General features: G+C 30.6%; 2 protein-coding genes across 2 annotated transcripts; one reads left to right on the top strand and one right to left on the bottom strand.

Annotated features, from left to right (window-relative positions):
- Positions 1-2505: 2505 nt before the first annotated feature.
- On the bottom strand, positions 2506-7460 carry LOC134685619 (E3 ubiquitin-protein ligase RNF146-like). Its single transcript, XM_063545540.1, has 2 exons — positions 7151-7460; positions 2506-5139 (listed from the first exon to the last, which is right to left on the bottom strand). The coding sequence occupies exons 1-2, from the start codon at positions 7362-7364 to the stop codon at positions 4439-4441; spliced, it is 915 nt and encodes a 304-aa protein (XP_063401610.1). The 5' UTR covers positions 7365-7460; the 3' UTR covers positions 2506-4438.
- A 3516-nt stretch (positions 7461-10976) lies between these two features.
- On the top strand, positions 10977-25406 carry LOC134685613 (eukaryotic translation initiation factor 3 subunit E-A-like). The gene is made up of 13 exons (XM_063545525.1): positions 10977-11086; positions 12112-12229; positions 12573-12690; positions 17432-17474; positions 17779-17883; positions 18967-19092; positions 19550-19674; positions 19957-20077; positions 21236-21337; positions 21941-22050; positions 22767-22869; positions 23920-24054; positions 25230-25406. The coding sequence occupies exons 1-13, from the start codon at positions 10997-10999 to the stop codon at positions 25251-25253; spliced, it is 1320 nt and encodes a 439-aa protein (XP_063401595.1). The 5' UTR covers positions 10977-10996; the 3' UTR covers positions 25254-25406.

The raw sequence follows: 25406 nt of genomic DNA, 5'->3' as shown, positions 1-25406 counted from the left end.
ATGTTGTTTTATGTTATTATTACAAAATTTTTAACAAGGGCAGATTACAAATTGATTGATTTAAAAAAAATAGTCAGTCTTAAAAGGGGAGACAACTGAGTTAATTTAATTTAAGTAACGAAATCTACAGTCACAGAACTGTGACTGAAGCATTGCACAAGAGAATGGAAAGTACTTTGAACATGGAAACAAACAAACTATGATAAAAAAAATTCGACAGATCATGTTTTTGTTGATTGTATCTTTTACCTCAGAAAGCTCGACATACAGAAAGTGATCCAGCGGCATTAACTTACTGCTTAAAAGCTTAATATTTCAGAAGGTCAAAACCTGGATGCTTCATACTTTGTAAAACAATGCCTTATATTATGAAGTTTCTGTCAGTCATATGTCCTTTGTCCTTGACCTCATTTGCATGGTTCAGTTATTATTTGAAAAAGATTTTTTGCTATTTTAATTCCTCTCTTGTTATGAGTAATAGGATGACTATATTTGATATGTTCATACCTTGCACAGTTCTAATGCCTGTTAGACCTTTACCTCATTTCATGGATAAGGCAACAAAGTTAAAGTTGTGTGGTAAAGTCCACAAACCGTCTGCGAGGGTTTTATAGCTAGTCAATGTCCTTGAACACTTCTATCACCATATCTCAGATACTATAAGCAATAGGTCTACTATCCAACTGGCAGTTGTTATCTGATCTTTAACTCATTTTCATGGTGTAGTGGTTAAAATTAATTAGTTTTTTGTGTGTTAGTAGTTTGATATGTACATGTCAGTCTGGGAGGTTTAATTGACCTTGACCTCATTTTAACAGTTCATTGCTGAATGTTAATTTTTAAGTTTTGGTCCATTTTTCTTTAAACTATTTTGGTGTATGGAATAACACACTATAATTACAGTTTCATAATCATCCTTACTTTCCAAGTATGTAATTGGCAATTCTTTAGAGGTGTAACTGTATGTAATTGGTAATTCTTTAGGTTCGACTATGCAATTGGTAATTCTTTAGGTTTGACTGTAATTGGTAATTCTTTAGGTTTTACTGTATGTAATTGGTAATTCTTTAGGTTTGACTGAACATAATACAGTGTTTTTCTTCTTCATGTGGATATTTATTGAGTCTTTAAAGACAGTAACAGCAAAAATTTGCCTTCACTAAGTGCACTTCAATCCAAAAGAATTGGCCTCTTTGTCCTATTAGAATGAAAATAAGGCATGTATATCTTCAATACCTAAGGTCTCTCCTGATTGTATGGTATGAGTCTGTTTCACCTAAAGTTCTTCTAGTTTATGGCAGTTTACAAATGAAATGTAAAAACTATAGAATGTTTTTCCATACTTTTATCAATGTTTTGTTTTTCTTATTGTTTCTTGTAATATATGACTGTAAGAACAGAATTATTACAACTTTTGTATCTACTTGTATGTCCAACAGTCAAGAAAGATGTACATTTTACAATTGGTTTGCAAAGTTTTAAACTTATTGTCAAGCAGTTTTGATAAACAAATATGTAATGTTTAGCAAATTATGTTTAACCCATAATCAGGCCAACTTTTTAAAGCAGTATAACAGTGCATACTAGATCTCATAGTGACCCTCTGATGTAATACATGTCCCTCCTTTTGGACATATTATTCTGTCTCCAACCAACCTAGTGTTGCTCTTTCACCTTATAGACCTAAATCCTGCCATGTGAGTTTGAATAAAAAGCTATTTTTAAGTCTTCCAATTGACCAGGCAGGGATTAAATAGAAATAGGAAGATGTGGTATGAGTGCTTATAAAACAAATCTCCATCCAAGAAACAATTTAAAAAAGTAAACCATTATCAGTCAATGTATGGCCTTCAACAGGGTGCCTTGACTCACACTGAACAGCAAGCTATAAAGGGCTCTAAAAATTACTAGTGTAAAATCATTCAAACGGGAATACCACTGGTCTAATCTATATAAAAACGAAAAACTCATTTCCACATGAATAGTTGGTGTATGACATCAAGTTACATATGATATACATTCTGTTTCAGGAAAAGAATGTTATATGAGTATGATACCTGCTTTGTTCTAGACCAAATACCTGAGCCAAGCCTTTTCACAAGGTCATACAATGGGCAGAAAGACATTAAAATGTGGTGATACATGTACAATGTATAAGTTTAAAGTTACATTATTTAATACAGGGATTGCCTGAGTGTAGAAAACTAACTCTCAATAAAATTGATAACTTAATGGTAAAACAAGTGTTTTCCTCTTACTAATGTTACTCCTACACCTAAATACATGATGTATAGCAAAAAAGCAGCAAATAAAGTTTTAATTCAACCTGGTTTCGGATCAACACTCATCAATGGCCATTCAAAATAAAAGATTTGAAATTACAAACCAGATGCTAATATTTAGTTTCATGTCTTTACCAGGACATATAAACCAGAAAAATATGGTGTGATCTCAAAATATTGCTTGGACACTTAATAAAACTGCTAGCAGATATAACACATCAAGGAGGGAATAAATATTTTTATTAGAATTTTCAACTTTAGTAAATAAAAACATATTTAATATACTACAACACTTGTACATACAGATAACTAGATATCACCATAGCATAACATTATGCCAAATACCTCCATGAATTTCATATAATTTTATCATTTTTTTAAATTTTGATTTGAAAAAGCATTATATGCTATTGCAAGACCCTGATGATGGGAGAATCATATAATGATACATGTATGCCTGTTATTTGCCAGGAATATTTTCTGGAATTTAAGGGCTAATGCCCTTTTTTCTATTCTACCTTCCTAACATGTGGGTCAAAAATTTATAAGGCATTACACTGACAAAATGTTTGAGAAGTTTGCACAGCACAAAATATTCATACATTTTCAATTCTAAACTCATCATTAAAACCAGCTTATATGGCACAATATAGAAGATGCTGTAATTAACCAAAAACTATCACAGTTTACATGTACACACATATACATTATAAATAATATCATTGTTTTTCCTTCACTCTAATATTTTTTTTTAATCATATGAGATTCTATTACATAAATCTACAGTTTCAAACATGTTAAGTATTTCTATGAAATATCTATTTAAATATAGTTGTATAAAGTTAAATAAAACTCTATCAGTGTTCAAGTTCTAATGACCTCTGGGGTTATATACCCAACTCCCCTTTACGAATCTATAGCATTCTTAGTACTATTTTCCAAGAGTGAACCAACACGTTATGATTGGTAAAAATGTCTTCAAAAACAGAAATTCAACCCAATTACCAATGACTGACCAACAATAAAATTATAAATAGAACTTTTGTTTTTGAAATGGCGAACTACAAAGGCAATTTCAGACAGTTTTTCATTCCAAATTATATTATGAACAAGATTTTCTAATCATCACGACAATCAAGCGCATTAGGCAATTTCCAAGGAAAAAACAAAATGTGATCAAAATTCATTTGGAAACATCAATAAATTTATGACAATCATTTATAAAACACTTCTTGGTGAAGCCAGCAAAAATGATTTCACTGAAAAAAATAACAAGTAACAAAAAAAAAAATGTTTTAACAATATTAGCACTATTCACTTTAAATTTATAAATTTATCAGCCTTTTTGAGCTAATTTTAAATATCTGTAATACTAAGTTTGATAAACTATAGATAATCACATGTTCAAATGTTTTCAAATAAACAGTGATTATACATCTTTATTTTTACTTTCATAATGTTTATGTTTTGTATGTTCTAAAAAATATTTCATCAAAATGTACACATACATGTACATAAAAATTATGTTTGTTAGAAAATTCAATTAAATGTCAATGACATTGAGGATGAAAGTTTACAACTACATATGTATCAAGAATTACATGTACTGCAAATGTTTGTGCTTACACAGCTTTAATATAAGAAGTACAATACACATGTATTACATATCAAATTCTTTATTTCCTTGAACTTTACAGTTCATATACTAATTGAAGACTCAACCTCTGTTTCTTAGGCATTTTATGAAAAAAAATTACTATGTCTTTTCATTTGGGAAAATATGCAAGTAGAACATTTTAATTGCTTTCTGCAAAAATAAAAAATAAGAGCTATTAAGAATTTGACCTTATAATTAAGTTACTAGGTGAAAAGCTACACGATTATAACTGAGTCTTTAAGATGACACTCTGTTACATATCCCCTTGCTGTAAAAGTCAATGAACATATCATAAACTTATCAGTTTCAAGGTTTGGTCATTTTTAAAAATCAAAACACATACATGTCTTGTATAAAATATACAATGTAATTTCAACAAATTATAGTCATAGTAAAATAAAATTCTGGAAAATAGTAACACACCAATGTACAAAATATAAAGCATCTGACATAAACACATAATTAATGCTGTTATTCTGTGATGAAGGAAACTTTACACTTACAGAGAAGTTGTACTTGATCCAGAAATATTTAACTGCTGTAAATGTTCTGCGAGATCCTGTTGCGATGATGTAACACTACTAGGGGGACTATCCACAGGGGTATTTGGAGTCTGTGGGGTATTGTTAGGGACAGTTAGATCATCAGTATCAGGACTAGTTAACGTTGTTGTGGGTTGTGTATTTGATTGTATCTCTTCACCTCCATCCCCACCTAGACGACTGGAGATTTCACTGTCAAATTTGAGTCCTGCTACACCTTTAACATCCGGTATACTAATTAAATCTCTTTTCATTCTCCTCTTCCTCGATCTGTCATTTCTCCTATACTGAATCATGTTTTCTAAATCAATGATATACAAAAATCCTGCTATCAACAATTCAAATAGTTTTTCTCCTGTTTTGTGACGACTTTCTATTTCCTGGCTGGTTCTATCATCGTATTTCCACCATCCATTGCGACCTTCATAAAACCACTGATATTCATCATCAAATTTTATTGTCTTATCTAAATCTTCAGTTCGAACTAAAACAGGTTTGGCAAAAAAATCTGCAGGGATTTCCTGTCTACATAATGCACATTTTTTACTTCTGTTAGCCACACCTTTAACACATAGAAAACAAAATATGTGTCGACATGGTAACTGCACAGGATAAATACTAGGTTGTAAACAAACAGAACACTCTATGGTAGGATCACCTGAAAAAAAACCACAACATTACAATATGTATGAGCGTAAGTTTGTTATGTGTAGATACATGTATTTGTTTCAAACATTGTTCATACTACATGTTAAGTCATGGGACAAAAGTGAGTTCTCACTCAAAAAATGTTCCATCATTTCAACTAAAATCAATATTTTTCAAAAAACTATTACCAAGCAATTGAACTGTATGAGCAATTTTTATAAAATAGATACCAAAAGATGTAAAAATGTCTGAAGTTTTATTGTTTATTTAGTCATAATTTTCTGGAGTTTTGTTTCCCTCATCTGATGAGTTAAACACAAATGCCAATTTTTACGATTAATTTGATTAGAATAACAGCAAACTTTTCAAGAAATATTTTTCTTTGTGTTCATCTCATCAGACATTGTCAGAAAATCATGAATAATATTATATATCCAAATAAACAATAAAACTTCAGACATTTGTGCATCTTTTGGCATCTATATTATGAAAATCGCTCATACAGGTACTCCATAATATTTTTTTGAAAAATATTGATTTTAGTTGAAATGATAGGACTTTTTTTGACTGGGAACTCACTTTTGTCTATAGCTAATGACTGTCTGTATATATCTTAAAAATGATCATAAAAAGCATGAAAAATATAAAAAAAAAAACAAGAATATGTTCTCAGTGCAGGAATGTCCCACTCGCATAATCATTTTCTATGTTCAGTGGACCATGAAATTGGGGTAAAAATTCTAATTTAGCATTAGAAAGATCATATCATAGGGAACATGTGTACTGAGTTTAAAGTCGATTAGACTTCAACTTCATCAAAAACTACCTTGACCAAAAACTTTAACCTGAAGTGGGACAGACGGACAGACTAATGCATGAACGGACAAACGAACAGACGCACAGACCAGAAAACATTATTACCCTCTTCTATCGTTGGTGGGGCATAAAAATGTTTAAAAAGTGTTTATCAGAATCAGTTTAACATTTTAAACTGAGTTTTACTGTGCATATTTCTACATTAACTAGAATTAAAAGGAAAGGGTTGAGTTCTCACAAAACAAGTTTAACCCTGCCACATTTAAGCGCCTGCTAAGTCATGTTCCTCTGGTCTTTGTTTGTCTTGTATGATTTTTAATTTCAGTTCATTTATATTTCAGAGTTAAGTATGATGTCCATTACCACTAAACTTATACACATGTTTGATAAGGGGCCAGATGAAGCATGCCTCTGTGTGCAGGGTTTTCTCCCTGAGTTGAAGACCCATTGGTGGCCTTTGGCTGTTTTCTGCTCTATGGTCAGGTTGTTGTGTCTTTGACACATTCTCCATTTTCAGTTTAACTACTAATAAGGCTGAAATTTATTAAATAAATTCAGATTTTGATATATATATAGATTTTTTGTAGGGAAGGTTCTTGGGAAATCTGGGCAACCATTTGATAAAGAAGTATGTCATCCCTAACTTGGATGAAATAATAACATATTTTGTTGATACTTTTGGATATTTCAGGAAACATGCAGATGAAGTATAAATAATGTTAAGAGTTTGTATAAGCAAAATTTTGACTTGTCATTGAAGAGAAAATGGCAAATTCGGTCTTAAAGTTTTGAGGAGCTTGGCAAAGAAAAAATAATGAAAATGGCTTTAATGTTATATTGTACATGTACAATGCTGTAGGAAGGAGTGACATGAAAAAATATGCATTACCCTTTGTGGGATAATTTTCGACAGACATCACCTGACTAAATTATAGCCTTTTTTATAGGCTTCCTATATATAGACTATAGTATGGGATTTGTTGATCGTTAAAAAGATATGCAGTGCCCAATAGTTGCGTGCATTCATGTCCTGTACATTGTGGATGGTTGTCTCAATAGCAAATCACATACAATACATGTAGATCTAATTTTATATCTTAATTTCACAAATTATATATATACCACTACCAGTCTCAGTCTTATAAAATACTTTTTTTTTACAAGTTGCAGTATCATGACTAAAAGTTACATATATAAATATATACCATTTTCTGTTAATTGGGAATCATATTGAATGTTCTGAAATTTTGTACTGGCTTGTTGTTGGTTTGGTTTGATTTCACATTTGTCTTCATCGTCTTGATCTTCCATCTCATGCCGTCCACCTTCGTCAGTTTCATTCCGTGCCATTTCTCGATTCACAGTCGCCCTGTTGGTACAGTTGGCAGCACTCCCACTTCTAAGGCCAGGCCTGCTCATACCTGCTGCATCAAATGCAGCGACTAATTTAATGAATCACAAAAATCGAACACTTCCAGTCGGAACGGCCTTGACCTTTCATCGTCTTTACGAACTTTTCGAATACTTTTCGGAACACTAATGAACTTGTACGGTACGAAATTCAATTGAAAAGTCAAACTAACTCTGAGAAGTAAATATCAAAACGATTCTTTAAATAGTGTAAAAGACCACATAATATTTATCCGAAAATAAAATATGATGACTAAATAAAAATCTGCTACTGGACGCAGCCTAAAATATTTCCGCAATGTATTGATGGGACTTCTTATTTTGTTTGACCAACTATGTAATTGATATATCTTTTTTTTAATCATTTACTGTTGATGATATTGATATCGTTCGATGATATTGTTCGAAATATGCCTATTGATATTCTATGCATTATTACTATTTGTATAACAGTTGTATGGGCCATTGCCAATTATTGTAATTGTGTTTGTGCCAATAAAATATTTGTATTTTGTATTTATTGTCTCAGCATGGAACATATATATTGAGTATTGGGTGTACAGTTCCCAGCATGGTCCCAGCAATTATTTGTACTATTCAACTCATTGGTCCCATACTTTCCATTTAAATAAAAGTAATTAAACTGCACATAATTAAAAATTGAGGGTAAGAAAGATAAACTTTATGATAACAGAGACATATATATGTCTCTGATGATAAGAAAGAACTGAAGAAAAAATCTTTTATTTTTATAGTTTATATTTATAGAGCCAGAGACAGATAATACAAGAGACATATGTATGTCTCTTATAATACTGATAGAACGTAATGGGATATATCATGTTGAATACAATATTGTAAGTTTTCATTTCATATAAATATAGGAATATATAAAACCGTGAAGTATAATCTTTTGGTAACAACGGTTCAAACATATGATTGCGCTGGATAAAAACCGCAATTTTTATACGTGTGCATGTAAAACAAATTTCGTCACAAAATTGGAGAGGGTCTAACTACAGCACAAACATTTTTAGAAAAAAAGACCAAAAAGTGAAAAAGTATATTTTAACAAAACGCATCATTTGACTACCAGGTCGAACAACTAATGTTCTTAAACCCTGCTGACTTCCATTGACGATTGCCAAATAAATTGATCACAAGATGTAACAAGTGGACCTTTATAATAATTTGATGCTAAATAGAAAACAATAAACTTGCGGTAAATGGTAAACCTCAAACTTTGGCATGAGGCGCTAAAATTCAGTGTACACCAAATCCAGATTTAAACAATGAGTGTCTCTTCAGTGATGTTAGGGATCGAAAAGTATTTGGAAGGCTACATAATTTACCTCAATTTAGGATAGCCCTTGGATTTTAAAGAGCCGAATTAGGATATATTAAGTTTCTAGGGAATTTAATCCTTCTCCCTATATACAGACCATGGAATAAAGCAAAAATATTCTGTAGAATGTCAAAGACAGAAAATATTTAGGTGTTCCTAGGCTTTAATTACTGATTGCCATCATGTCGACTTGGTACATCAAGTATCAGGCTATCCAGCCCATGCTTACCGAGTTCCCTGTGGTTTAAATGTGAGCTGCATGCTTGTCTCTTTCTCGTTTTATCTTTTTATGCAATGAATTTTTCGTCCTTCTTTTAAGTTTTTATTATCCATTTGATATTTAAGACGGCCTCTTTTTAAAACTAGTCACACTGTGACCCAGTGCAACTGAACAAGTTTTATCCAAACCAATCAAGTATAAAAACCCTTTTAGTATGATTTAAAACAAAAGTTATTATAATTTTCAACGATATTTTTCATTGCATGAACTTCAACTTGATCCTTTGGAATCAAATCAAGAATGTCTTGAAATTTTTTCTGTTTATTTTGTAAGTACATATGCATGAACAAGGATCGTAATGACATTTATGACGAAGATCGGTAAAATTCTTGCCGATAGACGTTAACGGTAATTTTTGGTGCATGACGATCATAGTAAAATGTTCACTTTATTTTAGACGGTAGAAAAAATCCACCGATTTTAACGAATCACGTACGTTATTTTTTCCCCAAAAATGACGGTAACGATAATTATTTGAGACCTCTGACCAGTCCCGATAAGGATATCTTGAGGTATCACGGTAAAATTTTAACCAATTTGTCGAAAATGACCGTTCGATGCTTTACGTTAAGGGCATTACTACCCTCACGAACCTGTTTATTATTATTAAAGTTATTTTCATTTTCAATATACATATTGAAAATAAGTATAGAAAATTCCACAGGTAACCTTTTTACCCAAATTCTTATCTTCTTGGTTAATCGCAGTATCTAAAAACCATTATTTAGGGAATCGCTGAACATGGCTTGAGCGGCCAGGTCCCTTCTTTAGCTTTCAATGGCTAATATACGCAACGTAACTATGTAACAAAACTAAACTAGAGGCTCTCAAGAGCCTTGTCGCTCACCTTGGTTTATGTGCATATTAAACAATGGACACAGATAAATTCATAACAAATTTGTGTTTTGATGATGGTGGTGTGTTTGTAGATTTCACTTCTCTGAACGTTCTTGTTGCTACAATTATCTCTATCTATAATGAACTTGGCCCAGTAATTACAGTGGAAAATATTATCTGAATATCTACAAAAATTTATGAAAAATGTACAAAATTGACTATAAAGGGCTATAACTCCTAAAGGGGTCAACTGACCATTTCGGTCGTGTTGACTTATTTGTAAATCTTACTTTGATGAACATTCTTGCTGGTTTCTGTTTATCGCTATCTATAATATTATTCAAGATAATAACCAAAAACAGCAAAATTTTCTTAAAATTACCAATTTAGAGGCAGCAACCAAACAACGGGTTGTTTGATTCATCTGCAGATAGATATTGACCTGATTAACAAAATAACCCCATGCCAGATTTGCTCTAAATGCTTTGGTTTTTGATTTATAAGCCAAACACTGCATTTTACCCCTATGTTCTATATTTAGCCATAGCGTCCATCTTGGTTTGTTGACAGGGTCACCGCACACATTTTTTAAACTAGATACCCTAATAATGATTGTAGCTACTTCTAGTGCAAAAATAAACTTTTCTAATTAATTATGATTCTCCACAAGACAACCACAAGTCTGTGTCCACACTTGTATAATTTACAACTTGAAAAACTGTCTGGATTCTATAATACGACATCTACATTTTTAACACATATCGGTTATAAAGAAGTCAAATTATACACCTCTTTAAAAAAAAATAAAAAAAATAGCAATTACCCAAAAATTGGAAACTAAAACATCGAGTGGTGATATTATCTAGAAGAGTTTAAAATAGCAAGTGTTCTACAATCAATGAGACCAACTTGGATTTGTAAGATGCAAATCCTTGATGAGACAATCAAAATCCTTGTACTTGACTGAAGGTTCGGAAATCCGATTAATTTTAGCCCCGCTTTCATGTTCATCGTGTAAGAAATTAACTGTCATACCCATTTGTTTCTAAAAATGCAATTGCGTCTGAATGTAATGCATGCATTAAAAAAAAACTGTATAAAAAAATCAAAGAATATTCCTATCCGTACCCGACATTTGTTTTATGATTTATAATTCTTTTTGACAAGCGCACCGGCAGCATGGCGGAATGGGACTTGACTTCGCGAATGGGACAGTATTTAGACCGTCATTTGGTCTTCCCTTTACTAGAATTTTTATCTGTGAAAGAAGTAAGCAGTATACTAAACATACATCACACAGAAAGAAACGTATCGTGATCCCAAGCTACGATTCAAATGAAGGTTTATCCCATCTGTCATTGCTAACCTTTCCGTATTGACTATTGTATATCATAGATGGTATATCATATCAAACCCGATACCGGACGGACCCCAAGCTACGATTCAAATGACTGTTTATCCAATCTGTCATAGCTAACCTTACCATATTGACCTTTGTATACCACATAAAACCAGATACCGGTACTTTCGATTTGAAATATTTTATAGATCATTAGATGTTAACAATAAAAAATAATAGAATAGCAAACCAAAACTATAAACAACTCTCCTATATTATTATTATCAAGATTGAAAATTTAGACCAGATTTGATCCCTTTTATGGTAGTGTATCTAAGATTAATGCACCTTATCTTTATTTCCCGCCATTACTGGACAACATACAGGTTCCCGTACAGTTTTGACACCACAATTCAAAATATCTGATGGCACTATTGAAAAGTGATTGTGGTATGATGTCGGTCAATAGTTCAAGCGTGACAGATTCTTTGGTCAGGAGGGAATAGCGATAAGGTGTATACTAGAATTAGATCAATTTCTGATTTGACCACTTTCAGAAATCCCTCATCAAGCACAGAGTAACTGGAAATGTTAGAAAAATGTTTTATGTCAAAACAGTGTTCAGTTTCTTTAAGTCGAGCTATTTATTTGTAGAATAAGGTGTTTGATGATAAAAATCATCCTTATAGTTATACATAGAAAAAGTATTAATATTGTGATATAACAGAGACACATAATTCAAGATAATTGCAACTTGGAGAACTACCATCATATCTCTTGTGTCTTGTGAGATCTTCTTAGGTAATTAAAAGTATTGAAAGCAGGGAGTAATGATGAATGTTCTAGAAATAACTTTATTTTAACCATTGTTCAGGTTGTTTGAGATAATTTTGTTGTCTATAATCCTAACTGCACATATTAGACCTTAGTTAAGAACATATTTTTATGTTTTCAGCTGTATGATGAAAAACAGATGTTAAAAGGGAAGTTGGATCTTCTCAGTAATACAAACATGGTGGACTTTGCAATGGATGTTCATAAAAATTTATATCCTGACAAAGATGTTCCACAAAGTAATTATACAGTAACATAGATATGTCGACAATAAAGACAACAACACTCAGGTCCTGATGACGCCTATTTATACTTTAGAGCCCCTACATTTTGTAGTTTTATGGTCTCAAAACATTTTTGTATGAGCTAAAAAGAGTTAAAAAAAAAGACATGTACAAAATACAAGTTTAAAATTAATTTTCTTTGGCTGCATTTATCATTCAGACCTATCAAAAAGAGTCAAAGAAGCTAACAGTGAAACTATATAATTTTTTTATGAATCAATAATCGCTTAAAACTGACAGGATCTTAACAGCTCTATGTTCCTTTGTTATATAATTATGCTTTTGCATTTTATTTTAGCTCTAAAGGACAAAAGAACTGATGTAGTATCACAGTTGAAATATTTACAGAGTGAAACCGAAATTATCACAAAAATATTTGAAGACCCAGAGGTCATTAGACAGGTCCAGAGTTCAAGGTGAATATTCATCATGAATTTACCGTGTGGATTTTGTAACCCTAAATTAATTTAAATGGCATTTTGAATTAACCTTCATTATGCAAAATACTTGATGATTCATCAAATGCTATTTATTCTAAAGCTAGCCTTCAATACTTAATCAAATGTTAAAGGATTTTTTTCACTAGTGTGTAAAAAGATAATGGGGTAATTTTACAGTGTTAAAAATGGATATATGGACTATAATTTGCTATTGGGCTGGTTTCCTATAGGGGTAAATTCAGTAAAAAATCTCCCATTGACTTTAATGCTAATCTATGTGTGGAAATAAATTTATGCCTGATTTACCTTTAGAAATTAAAATCTTTCCTATATCATTCATGAAAGTACAAATGTAGCCCTATCTTTTGAAACAATAAAAACATAGGGTCATGTGGCATTTTTGGGCATTCACATGGCCTTGTTTACAAACAATGTAGATTCGCACTGAATTCCCATACTGACCCCCATTACTTTTCAACCCTGAAGGGGAAAAAATTAGTACATTCAGCATTTATTTTTTATTTTTTTTCAACTCTAGTTTTGATCCATCTACCAAAAAATATTTATTACAAACATTATCTGCCAATCAGAAGACCATATAACTTCAGTGTTATACAGAAAGCTCTCCCCTAAATGGGCGGTCCCTGATGACGTATATTTATTTACTGAATTTACCCCTATAACTATAGAAAAGTGAAAAAAATGTGAATTACTGTAAGAAAAGTGGTAACTACATCTAAAGATGCCATTATTTTTATCAAAATACAAGTGTATGCTACTCTTCCCTAGAAAAAAAATTGAAATATACAAATTTCAAAGATTCTACAACGGTATTTTTGTGTCGTTTCTCGCGTTACTTTTTGCGTCCGAAGAGCATAACGCTGACTGATTTATAGATTATCGTCACCGGCAAATTCGTAACTTTTGCTTTCAAATAACAAAGAACATCGACCGATAACAATAGTCAGAAGAAAATGCCGAGAACTATAAGTATTTATGTAGCAGATGTAAGAACAGTGGCGTGACTTTTGTGTCCGATTTCGTAACGCAAATTTTAGATGATGAAATCTGCTTTGTTGTAATAGAATTCTTAAAAAACAATATGGAAATATGAACTCTCGCAAGATGTTCAAACAGGTAAATCAGAGATGATTTACATTCTTGTTTTGATCTTCAAAATAATTAAGTAAGAAAATGACGTTATCATTATGCGTTACATTTCACATGAAACAGAAGTCCAGTTATTTATTAAAATTGTTTTTGTCCTTAAGTTCTAATCATTTCCGGTCATACGAGAAACATGTGACTAACATGTGATCACGCCCTTACAGCCGGACATACGATATACTAGTTCTAAACATTGTTTTTGTTTCCAACGGGATGTTAGCAAACATAATCTGTAGACTTGTTTCGACTTGCTTAAAAAAGGAAAATACAATGTTTAAAGAGATTGCGCCGGGGGTCTATTATTTTTCCTATGTGCATAATGTTACATACGATCTTGTGTGAAAATAAATGCCCAATGACTTGACAAAATCGATTTCAGATTTGACCGACGTTTAAACACACTACGTTTCCCAATAACGATGTAAAAGGTCCTTGGAAAATTCAATCGAAATACGTCTCTTATCATGGTGCCGATGTTCGTTGGATTGATTTTGCTTCAGCAGTAAATATTACTGGATATTTTAGGTGAATAAAGATAATTAAATGAAAAATGCATGTTAATATACCGTTACACTTGGAATGTACAAAGTTGGTAACTTTGTTACAATTTTTAATTAATTCTTTCTATTCATGTTCTGCAAACACTTTTCAGAAACGCAATAAATTTGTCAAAGGAAAAGTAAACTTTTACCAGGCATGACTTGAAAGGAAGTACTTTATTGATTTTAGCCCACTAAAGTAGGTTAAAATGTGGAAACCATGTAGATTGTGTACAGGTCACAAATATCACATGGTGCCTATTTTAAAGATTTTAATTCAAAGTTAAAAGTTTTTTTTCTTTACTGGATTTAAAGAATTTTACATTGCCAATGATTTGGAATAAATTTTATATAATTGGAATTTCAAAACCAAATATAAATATATGTTTTTGGCCAAAACATCAAGATACAACGATTATGGTATCCTGTATCAATGAAGAAAATATGGAAAATTCTGAATAAATTGTACTATTTGTTTTCAAAACAAGCACATATTTAGGAGTTTTATAATACTGTTACATTTAAGATGGATTTTAAGAAAAAGTATACTGTTCAGATTATTTTAAGCAGATTTTGCAATAAAATAAAACTAAAAAAATGCTTTCGGTTTCTTATGGTTTCCTGTCACTTTTAAAAAAAACTTTAATATAACATTGAAAATAGATTTTAAATATTAACATGAAGCAAGTAACACTAGTAATGGTGTTTATTTATGCCTTTTGAATTATATTGTGCAAAATAAAGAAAAAAAAGATTGGTTTCCTGTTTGGTTTCCTGTCGTGAAATGGTGAATCAAAATGTATTAATTTTTTCTCGAAAAACTCAATTGTTCCATTCGTACTGTACGAATCACATAAAGTTTAACTTAGGGCGAAGAGATGAGTATGCGAGTTAACCATGTATCTATCTTTTATTCTTTTATAAAAATCATATGGTCGCTAACAATCGATTCTCTACAAATAAAGAATAATTCTACATAAGTAAAAATACATAAATTATAATAAGATGTACATGTTTAAGTATTCACATTAAACTAAGCAAACAATAAAACCATTTCATTCATGTATCATAATTTCTCTCGTAAGTTAAATTACGTTTAAAATAATAATTAAAAGTTACGCATATTTCTAATAAATAGTATACAATGTTTTCTCTCTTTAAATAAGTTTTGATATAATAAAAAGATAGTATACATAAAAAGTTTCTTACCAACTTTAATCTGTCTAATAAAACAATGTGCATCCGTATGTTATCAAAATAAAGTCTAGACGACAAAGCGCACGTCAAAGGCGTAACGTCATAAAACAGAAACGGGAAAATGTGTTGTTCAAAAGAGCGCAACGTTACATTAGCGCTTTCATAAATAAATAGTAAAAACTGTGTTTCTTATTCTTACAAGAATAAATGAATATGTTAGTTAAACATTTAATAAATAATAAACTTATATTTAAAATTTGAATATTTCAAATCTTACACGTACTATTCTAACACCAACACAACCCACAAAATAAAAGTTGAAATTTTAGAACTTATAAAAAAGGATACAAAAAGAAACCAAAGGCCGAATACTAAATTATGGTCCATATATATTTTAGATATTTTGTGCTAAGAATAACGTTTTTAGATCATAGATCAGTCAATTTTATTTTGTAATGAAAAGTGTAACAGAAATAGCAAAATTATTGGACAGTACAACAGACCATATCAACCAATATGTGGTAAATATGAAATATTACCTCAACATGAGAGGATATGTTTATATTGTAATTCAAATTGTATTGAAAATGAAATGCACTTTCTTCTGGTATGTCCTCTTTACAATAACCTCAGAAGAGATATGACTGATAATTTAAAAAAATACCCCAGTTTAGATCATTTAAATAGAAAAGATATATTTTCATGGATCATGATTAATTTAGATAGCAGATTTTTATCAATCTTATGTGCATACCTGGATAAAGGCCTGCAACTTAGAAAATCAGAAAACTAGTTAACTCAAATACTCTAAATTATCTCCCCATGACCAAGGATCCTTTCCTCATGCATTTGAATTATTATTTTATGTTTCTTTAATCGCTCTGTAATGTTTATGTCATGTTGTAATTAATGTAATGCTCTTAATTGGCCCCTCAATTTGGAAAATAAAATTTTAAAATAGCACCAAGTGCTCTTTTCACAAAATAAATCTTTTGAGAAAAAAGATATTTCTAACATGTCTAATTAAGGCATGATTATTTTGAACTTCAATAAATGTTTTGTGAAAAGAGCTGCAGACTCCTCCATACAAACAACGCATAGTCTAGAAAGCCTGACTTGTTACAGCCACACATTATGGTCTAATTCAATTATATGTGCTTCAATCTCCTCTGTTGATTGTCTTGGTCTTTATTGATAAATATAAAACACATTTATCATAACACAATTCTGAAGGAGGGGTAGACTGGTTTACATCTGTTTGTTTGTCCCATAGTATGTACACCACTTTTTTCTCTTGAACTATAAATCAGACCTCCTTAAATTTAGTAGCAAGCGCCATAGTATGCTGTGTAAACTGATGCATTGCCACATTCACTACTTATTAAATTTCTGTTTAAGAAATACTTGTAATTAATTTTAACATATATTGGTCAAGTACATGTATGACCTACGCATTGCATTTTGTCTGAAACTGTGGAGAAGAGCTTCCTGTTAATATGAAAATAAGATTGCCAATTAAAAACAACTATCCACATCTGAAGCATGCTATTCTGTATGATGTGTTTTCACATTGAAAGTTCTCCAACTACCTGTTAACTGAATATTTATCATGCTTATAGCAGGAATATCACAATGAGCAGTTCAAAGTGTCTAATCAGCTTTAAAATTATTTAATTCAGTACACATTTAATAGATGGTGACTGACCAAATTGAAGGCAATAGTCTAATGAATATTAAATGAAAGTCTTGGCTATAAAAAATGTAATTCAAATTATTAAACCATTGACACATTTAAACACACTGACATATTTCAGAGATGGGAGACAACTCTTTGAATTCCTAAGTAAAGAATTTGGGGTAAGTTTTAATGATGTATTAAGGAATTCATGCTTTTTTTCCACCTTTCTCTTTATATGCTACATGTTTGGTCTCCAACAGTATTATTGGATACATATGCTAAAAAAAAGAAGAAAGATAAAGAGTGCGCTTGCCAATTTGATTTCTTCTTAATTATATTTCATAAAGAAAATAATTTTTAGGAGTTGAATTTGTCATTGCTAATTATAATTTCTACATAAATAATAATATAAACAGAAATTTAACGATCTGTCTATTTTTTAGGATACATGTATGTATGTGCTATTATTCATTTTCTTTACAGTTTCAAAGTAAAATGATTGACACTCTATACAACTTTGCAAAGTTTCAATATGAATGTGGAAACTATTCTGGTGCAGCAGAGTATTTATACTTTGTCAGAGTTCTGGTAAGTGAAATTTCAATAGTTTTATTGAATATTCAAATGCAAAGGTTATAGACTTCTTGTTTATAAAACTATACTGTAAAGTTAAGGAATTTAAGTAAGTTATTTATTTGTGTACTTGATTTTTATGAGCTGTAGAATAACATGTACACAATTTATATCTACATGAAAAATAAGTGAAACTTGAATCTTCTCTTACATTTAAATACACAAACAAAGTATAAAATTATTTTGCTAAAGTGAATTGCCAACGAGTGCTGGAAAGCTACAAACATTTAAAACATATTTGTGTATACATTGGTTTATAGCAATTAAAGCCTGGTGGATTTAGAAAATCGATTACGATTTAGATATATTCATTGTAGTAATGGGATATGACCATCGTCTTTTGTGTTTATTTGATACATTCAACATACCATGCAATCTTGGAGAGTTAATGAGTATTTATGATTTGTTTGTGAAGAACTGTAAAGGAGTTGGTCTGGTAAGGACTGATTTTGGCCTCAAATTTCAGGTTCATCTAACGAAAATTTTTGGACACTTTTGAAACACTTTAAGTGTCCATTTCAATTGATTTGATCAGTTTATGTGAAAGATTTTAACTGATTTAGCCATTAAAAACGCTCTGATTCAAGCTTAAATAAGAAAAATCTATCAAATATGCAAAAAAACGTCACTTTTCAGATGGTTTCTGTCAAAATGAAAGTGGCAGCATCTGTGTTCATCCTCAACCTTTATTTATGTTTTGTATTATCATCAAATACAACTTACATTTCAATATTATGAATGAACAGGAATGTGGCCACTTTCATTTTAGACAGAAACTGTCAAAAAATTAACCAAAATGCTAAAATTTTGAAGATTTCAGTAATTTAGCCTGACTTAATGATGCTAAAACGCGATATTTGTTCATTGTATTGTCAAAAACAGCACATATTTATGTAGCAGAAGCATTTTACTTTCAACATTATAGCTTTAAGATTTCATTTTCACAATTTTATATAACTGCTATATTTTGGGGCCAAAAAAGGGTCTTACTGAACATACTCCTTTAAATATAACTATAAAAATATTTTGTTTTGACAGTTACTGTCTACAGATAAGAACTTTTTAGATGCTCTGTGGGGTAAGCTTGCCTCTGAGATACTTATGCAGAACTGGGAAACAGCATTAGATGATTTAACTAAACTGAAAGAAATCATTGATGGAAATGTAAGTTAACTAGGTATACATGTATCTTGTGTTAGACACTTTTTAAAGTATGTTTTTTATAAAGTTTATGTTTATCTTAATACAAATTCAATTACTTGCTGGATACAGTGAAACATTCCACAGATATGTAAAACTACTAATCATTCAACATTTTAGTTTCTTCTAAAAAAAATCATTGCAGATTTGCTGGCATCAGATGACACAATAAAAAATGATGCTGGTAAATCTTTCAATACAGCTCTTTATTTCCATTTTAATACAACTGAAAGAAAACACAGCTAATCATACATTTTAAGGTACATATTATGACGTTTCTGCTTGCTAACTACATAATCATACCATCAATTGTGAGACTGATGCCTGTGTAGCATAATCCAATTGAAAGGAATGTCATTATAATGATACAAACATTCTTTTAATAATAAGCACTTCTATCCCTCTTCTTTATTTATTTCAGACTTTTGGATCAGCTTTACAAAATTTACAACAGAGAACATGGTTGATACATTGGAGTTTATTTGTTTTCTTCAATCATCCAAAAGGACGAGATCTTATCATAGATATGTTCCTGTATCAGCCATTGTAAGTACAAATATTTATTTTTGTTTAAAATTTATTCTGAGTCTTATTGATAATTTGTGTCATTGGATATTTTTCTCATTGACATATATGTATACCCACATTTCCTTTTACACTCCTCTTAAACTCTATAGATATACACAATTATATATAAATGCACAAGAGTTCACCCTCAGTGATGTTCTTGTTGTCCAATCTGATGTTTTCTGTGTATTATATAAGATTTGATACTGCCCATGATTTCATTGCTCCATCTGGTTAATACTTATTTTTATTAATACATAGGTATCTTAATGCTATACAGACCACCTGTCCACATATACTGAGGTATTTAACAACAGCAGTTATCACCAACAAAAGTAGACGGAGGGTTGTACTCAAAGATTTAGTCAAAGTGATTCAACAGGTAACTAGTGTACAGATAAAAATAACATGGTTATGTACACATACAAGTTTAACATTATTTAAAGGAAAAAAAAAATGTTTTTTGGGTTTTTTTTTAAAGGGGCACTAGCTGTCAAATTCATGGTAACCGATTTGACTCAAATTCTCATATTTGATTTATAACAATGTAAAACATTTATCCAAACTATCAAAAGTCTAAAATAAACAGTTTACAGAGCATGGGGTAGATAATATATAGGTTTGTTTCGTGTGTATTTTAGTCAAGACATCATCTAATTAACTATCGATTTGACCTCAGAAGACCATATAAGCGATGTAAACATAAATAAATATATGAATAGATTAAACCAACAGGTGCAATTGAATTTTTATAGGTCTGCTTGATTTTATTTATAGATTAAAAATAGATGTTTCTCATTGTTTTTAACCGTATAAGAATGATTTTATGTGCATCAAATTTGTAATCAAATGATTTACCGTATTTTCACTTTCATAGTTGACATTCTTTTTCTTTAAATAACCAGTACACGTACAATGACTGCGTTGTCAATCTCTAGCTAGGGGTTGAATTGAAGTTCACATGAATACAGATTTAAAGAGGTCGACTCATTCACTTGCAAGTGAATGACTAATTATCAATGTTTCTTAGCATAATTTGACAAAATTGAACCTTTTTGGCTGCAAAAAGCGAATTGTTATTTCACTATTGATTGAACAGAAAAAAATCAAACTTTCGATTTTTTATATACCTCGTAGCTAGTGCCCCTTTAAGAATTATTCTTAATAGTATTTAAAAAAATGAAGAAAATTCCTTTTAGAACTTGTTATAAGATGAATATCTTCAAAGTGATTTGTTTGAAATCTTCTACATGTTAAATAGAACATTAACATGAAAAGTGTTTAAAGACTAATAGTCCCTCAGCAAAGAAGTTAGAACTTCAACATGAGAAGTGTGTTTAAACAAAGTTAGACCTTCACAAAATGAACTACCCAATACAAATATAATTTGCACCACCACCATTGATCAATACAAAAAATGTATAACAAATAAGAAGATTGTAAAAAAACAGTACATTTGAGTATTTAGTGCTAAACAATTAAGATAGAATAGAATTCTCTCTCAAAAAAGTTTGCATATGACCATGATTATCTCTTCTAGGAATCCTATACATATAAAGATCCAATCACAGAGTTTGTAGAATGTCTGTACGTCAACTTTGATTTTGATGGAGCCCAGCAGAAACTCAGAGAATGTGAAGAAGTAAGTGTATAAAGTTTGATCCATATCTTCTTAGTTTTTTACTTCAATTAAATCAATATTTTCAATACCTATTTATTACACATTAGATGAAACTGTCCTCTCATTTAACTATACAGGCTTTTCATTTTGTATATCTATAGTCTCTCTCCCCTAAAATGAAATTGTATTATTAATTACAAACAGTTTTGTTCAATTTCTCTCAGTGTCAGATAGAGATGCTGTTTATGAGAAGTTATAAGCTTTCAAAACTTTTATATTTTCCCGCATTTGTGCAGAAATCTCTTTCTTCCGGTCTTGTTTGTCATGAGACCTTGAATATCCTTACAGTTGAATTTTTTCAACAGGTACAAAAATATGAAAAAGCATTTCACCAAAACATCTACATATTTTGGATTAATTTATTGTAGTGGATACCAATTTCTTTCATTGATAATTGAATTTGTAGTTTTGCCAAAGATGGCATTCAAGCCTTTGGAAATTTTGTACTTCATTGAACATTTGAATTCATGGTTTACTGTCAGATACAAAGAAAACTGGTATATTTATCAATTATAAAAAATGACTAAATGACTTATAAATAAGTGAACTTTATCTTTCTTTCAGGTTTTAGTGAATGACTTTTTCTTGGTAGCCTGTTTAGAAGATTTCATAGAAAATGCCAGACTGTTGATATTTGAGACTTTCTGTAGAATCCATGAATGTATCAGTATAAGGTTAGTAGTTTAAATTGTCTTGTGTATAAATATGCAATAAATAGTAAAATTTATAACATGTATCAAGGGCTTTCAGAAGTTATTTGAGCCAGCTGGACATTTTATATCTGATCCTGATTTTTATCCCTTAAGACTGAGTCACAACAGGCAATTTGGGTAATCAGATGGCCATCCCAATGTTTGACATTAGATTAAAAAAAAAAGATTTTAAACTTTACTTTGATATGAATTTGATGTTCGGATGTAAACTGTAAAATTGGCAGTGCATCATTCAAAGTGTGCACATTAGTGTGCTCATATCTGCCTTAGACTCTTTATTTGTGCAAAAGGACATTGTCAAAAACTTTACTTTTGTTTTTAAAATTACATTTTTCTATAACCGGATGTTGACTTGACAATGGTAAAACATGGACCATAAACGAATACGTAAAATCTGTGTACGTTTACAAAGCACGACTGAGTGAAGAAGCTCTTTCCATGTTATTTCTTCAACAAAGTACTTGAAATGAACGTTAGATACAGGTACGAACGATAAAAAAAGTTTTATGAAGGATAAAATTACATTATAGTTGTAAAATATGGGCCTGGTATAAAAAAACTTATGTAATATACACAAAACAAATTCAGATGTTTTTTGAAAAAGAAAATAACATACATGATAAAATGCTCCCTAAAAAATCAATAGTTATAAGAAATGAATTTCTTTTTGAAAATAGAATGTTGGCTGAGAAGTTGAATATGACAGAAGAAGAAGCAGAAAGATGGATTGTTAATTTGATACGAAATGCCCGTCTAGATGCTAAAATTGATTCTAAACTTGTAAGTATTGGTGGAAATTGATGTTCTCTTTGTGTTAAAAGCTAGTCTAGTACCAGCTCCTCTCTGTTTTATTAGACATAAAGAATGGTTTGTGTTGTACTTAACATCAACAGATTTTCTTCTACATTATGCAAACCTTCCATGTAATTACACAGACATTGAAGATGTTAAAATTTTTGATTTTTTTCTCAGGGTTTATTGTTTCCTGAATTAAGTTGATTTTACTATTGAATACTAAGGAAGGTACCGAGATTGTGCAACGTCAGTACTTTTCTATTTTCTGTGTATTATAAATCACCAATTGCAATTTTGTTTTTTACAAGCAACCTGACATGTTATTCAAATTGTACATTAATTAGTTATATCTTGCCTAAGTTTTATAAAGATGATACCATCCCTTTGTTGTAGACTTTGATACAACAGGAACTTCTGTCAACTTCAATCATTTGGATGTTTGAACCTATCTCAATTATATAAATTCTGTTTACTAGTTATGTTATATAATTAAATAAGACACGTCACCAATGTCTGTCAGTTGCCAGGTCTACCATTTTCCTGGAGACAAAATGGTTGAGACAATTATTTAAATGAATATGTAAAAATTAGTGAATTACTCGAGACATGTAGAAACTGATTATAGCACCATTTTCCATGTTGTTGCTGGTTCATATATCTATTTTTGACCAATTGTATGCCCTATAGCTTCAGTCAAAATCTCAGGCTTGACATTGTAGATAATAATGTGTTTTGTAGAAATTTTATAGTCTCTCATAACTCTTTTTAGAGTGGCTCATGTTGTTTTAAATATTACTGTAATTTTATTAATGTATAAATGTATGTTAATTTTGAGGTGAGACTCTAATAAAGTATTTGTCTTTGTCTTGTCTTGTCTGGGAGTGTTAGATCAATGTTATTTCTAATATGAACAATGCAATACACTTAACTACATTATTGTACTCTTGATATCTAACTTTTTGTAAAAAATAAAGCATATATTTATATATATACAATAATAACAGTAAGAGTTTATGTTTATTTTTATATCCACAGGGTCATGTTGTAATGGGAACACAAGCTATTTCCCCTTACCAACAAGTTATCGAGAAGACTAAAACATTGGCATTTAAATCTCAGATGTTAGCTATGAATATAGAGAAGAAATTAGGTCTTAAAACAGACACTACTGTAAGTATATAATGTTTAAAGTGCATAGTTGGGCATAGTTTGACATACTATTATGTTAATTTTGATATGGAGAAAAGCTACAATTGAGAAATTTATGAAGTGTAAACTTATGTCTGTGTAACTAAAAAATGATAGAAATAGTAGAACTGCAATTTATAGAATTGAATTTGCATGAAAGTTTTAAGACGTTTAAATATACGCAAGATCAAGGAACTTTTATCATCTAGTTAACTTTGTGCTGTTGAGTTTCATCTACAGATCAACCTATATCATATAAAAAGTAGACTGCAATTTTCAAATCTTGTATGAATTTAAGTTCATAATAAAGCTGATGCAAAAAGACTTGCTGGGAATTCTTTTTGATGATATCTTTCCATTTCTATGGCTGGCATGCTGATACTGATCATTTTGCATTTTGGGGCATAGAAATACTTGACCTCCATATGCTCATGATTGATCTCTTGTGTATTCAATTCTTGCCAGTATTTCATAAAACATATCTGAAGTGTATGTTAGCAATGTCTCAGAGTCAGACAAGTCCTAATCAATTATTTTAGGAGTTATGTCCCTTGGAAATATGAAATACAGTCAAATCTGCTTAAAAGACCACCTGTATTAAGCAAAAACCTATGTTAAAAGACCACCAACTTTAGATTCCCCTGTAGTATATTTTATATGAATTAAATCTGTATTAAGAGACCACTTTTTTGCTCTCCCCTAAGTGGTCTCTTAAAACAGGTTTGACTGTATATTGAAATCTCTTTGTCAGCCCTCTCATGTGTACAACTCTTGCTAGATTATTTGAAACATATATCATAGGTTTATATCAGCAATGTCACAGACTAGTTTGAAATACAGTGCCAATCTATTATTTTTCAAATAGTTATGGCCTTTGATAATTTTAATTATATAGGAAATAACGTTGCTTTTCTCTCAGTCCTACATTTTGCTTTAGATATTTAGCAAAAGTTTTAAAGCACAAAAAAAAAGATAATTTTTAAATTATTGCTCTTGGACAGATAAAATATTTGCAACACAGGGGACATTGTAACTCTGTTCTGTTCTTTTATTGTATTTTATTTTCTAATGCTTATTTCAAGACTTGAATTTTACATTCAAAAATAAATAACTGCATTTCTCAATAAAATATAAACTAATGTACTTTTTAATTTCAGACAAATACCTGGGGTCAAGAATAGTTGCCATAGAAACCAGTTATCAGCATTAAAGTCCTGTTCAATAAATTAGACTGTCAAGTGTTGAAATAGAACTGATATTTTTAAAAATAGAAAATGACATTAAAATATAAAATCCATCATATGCTGTCAATAATAAATTATTATTCTCGGAAA

Source organism: Mytilus trossulus, chromosome 1 (genome assembly GCF_036588685.1).
Source record: "Mytilus trossulus isolate FHL-02 chromosome 1, PNRI_Mtr1.1.1.hap1, whole genome shotgun sequence".
Classification (NCBI taxonomy): domain Eukaryota; kingdom Metazoa; phylum Mollusca; class Bivalvia; order Mytilida; family Mytilidae; genus Mytilus; species Mytilus trossulus.
Note: the sequence above shows the minus strand (reverse complement) of the source record. Positions and strands in the feature narration are given on the sequence as shown.

Bases quoted from the DNA above. Each gene is read 5' to 3' on its own strand.
- LOC134685619 (XM_063545540.1), bottom strand. From the start codon at position 7,364: ATGAGCAGGCCTGGCCTTAGAAGTGGGAGTGCTGCCAACTGTACCAAC. The intron at 5,140-7,150 runs GTATATATTTAT...GTTTTTTTTCAG, and splicing joins TTCCCAATTAACAGAAAATG to GTGATCCTACCATAGAGTGT.
- LOC134685613 (XM_063545525.1), top strand. From the start codon at position 10,997: ATGGCGGAATGGGACTTGACTTCGCGAATGGGACAGTATTTAGACCGT. The intron at 12,230-12,572 runs GTAATTATACAG...ATTTTATTTTAG, and splicing joins TGACAAAGATGTTCCACAAA to CTCTAAAGGACAAAAGAACT. The intron at 21,338-21,940 runs GTAAGTGTATAA...TCTTTCTTTCAG, and splicing joins AACTCAGAGAATGTGAAGAA to GTTTTAGTGAATGACTTTTT.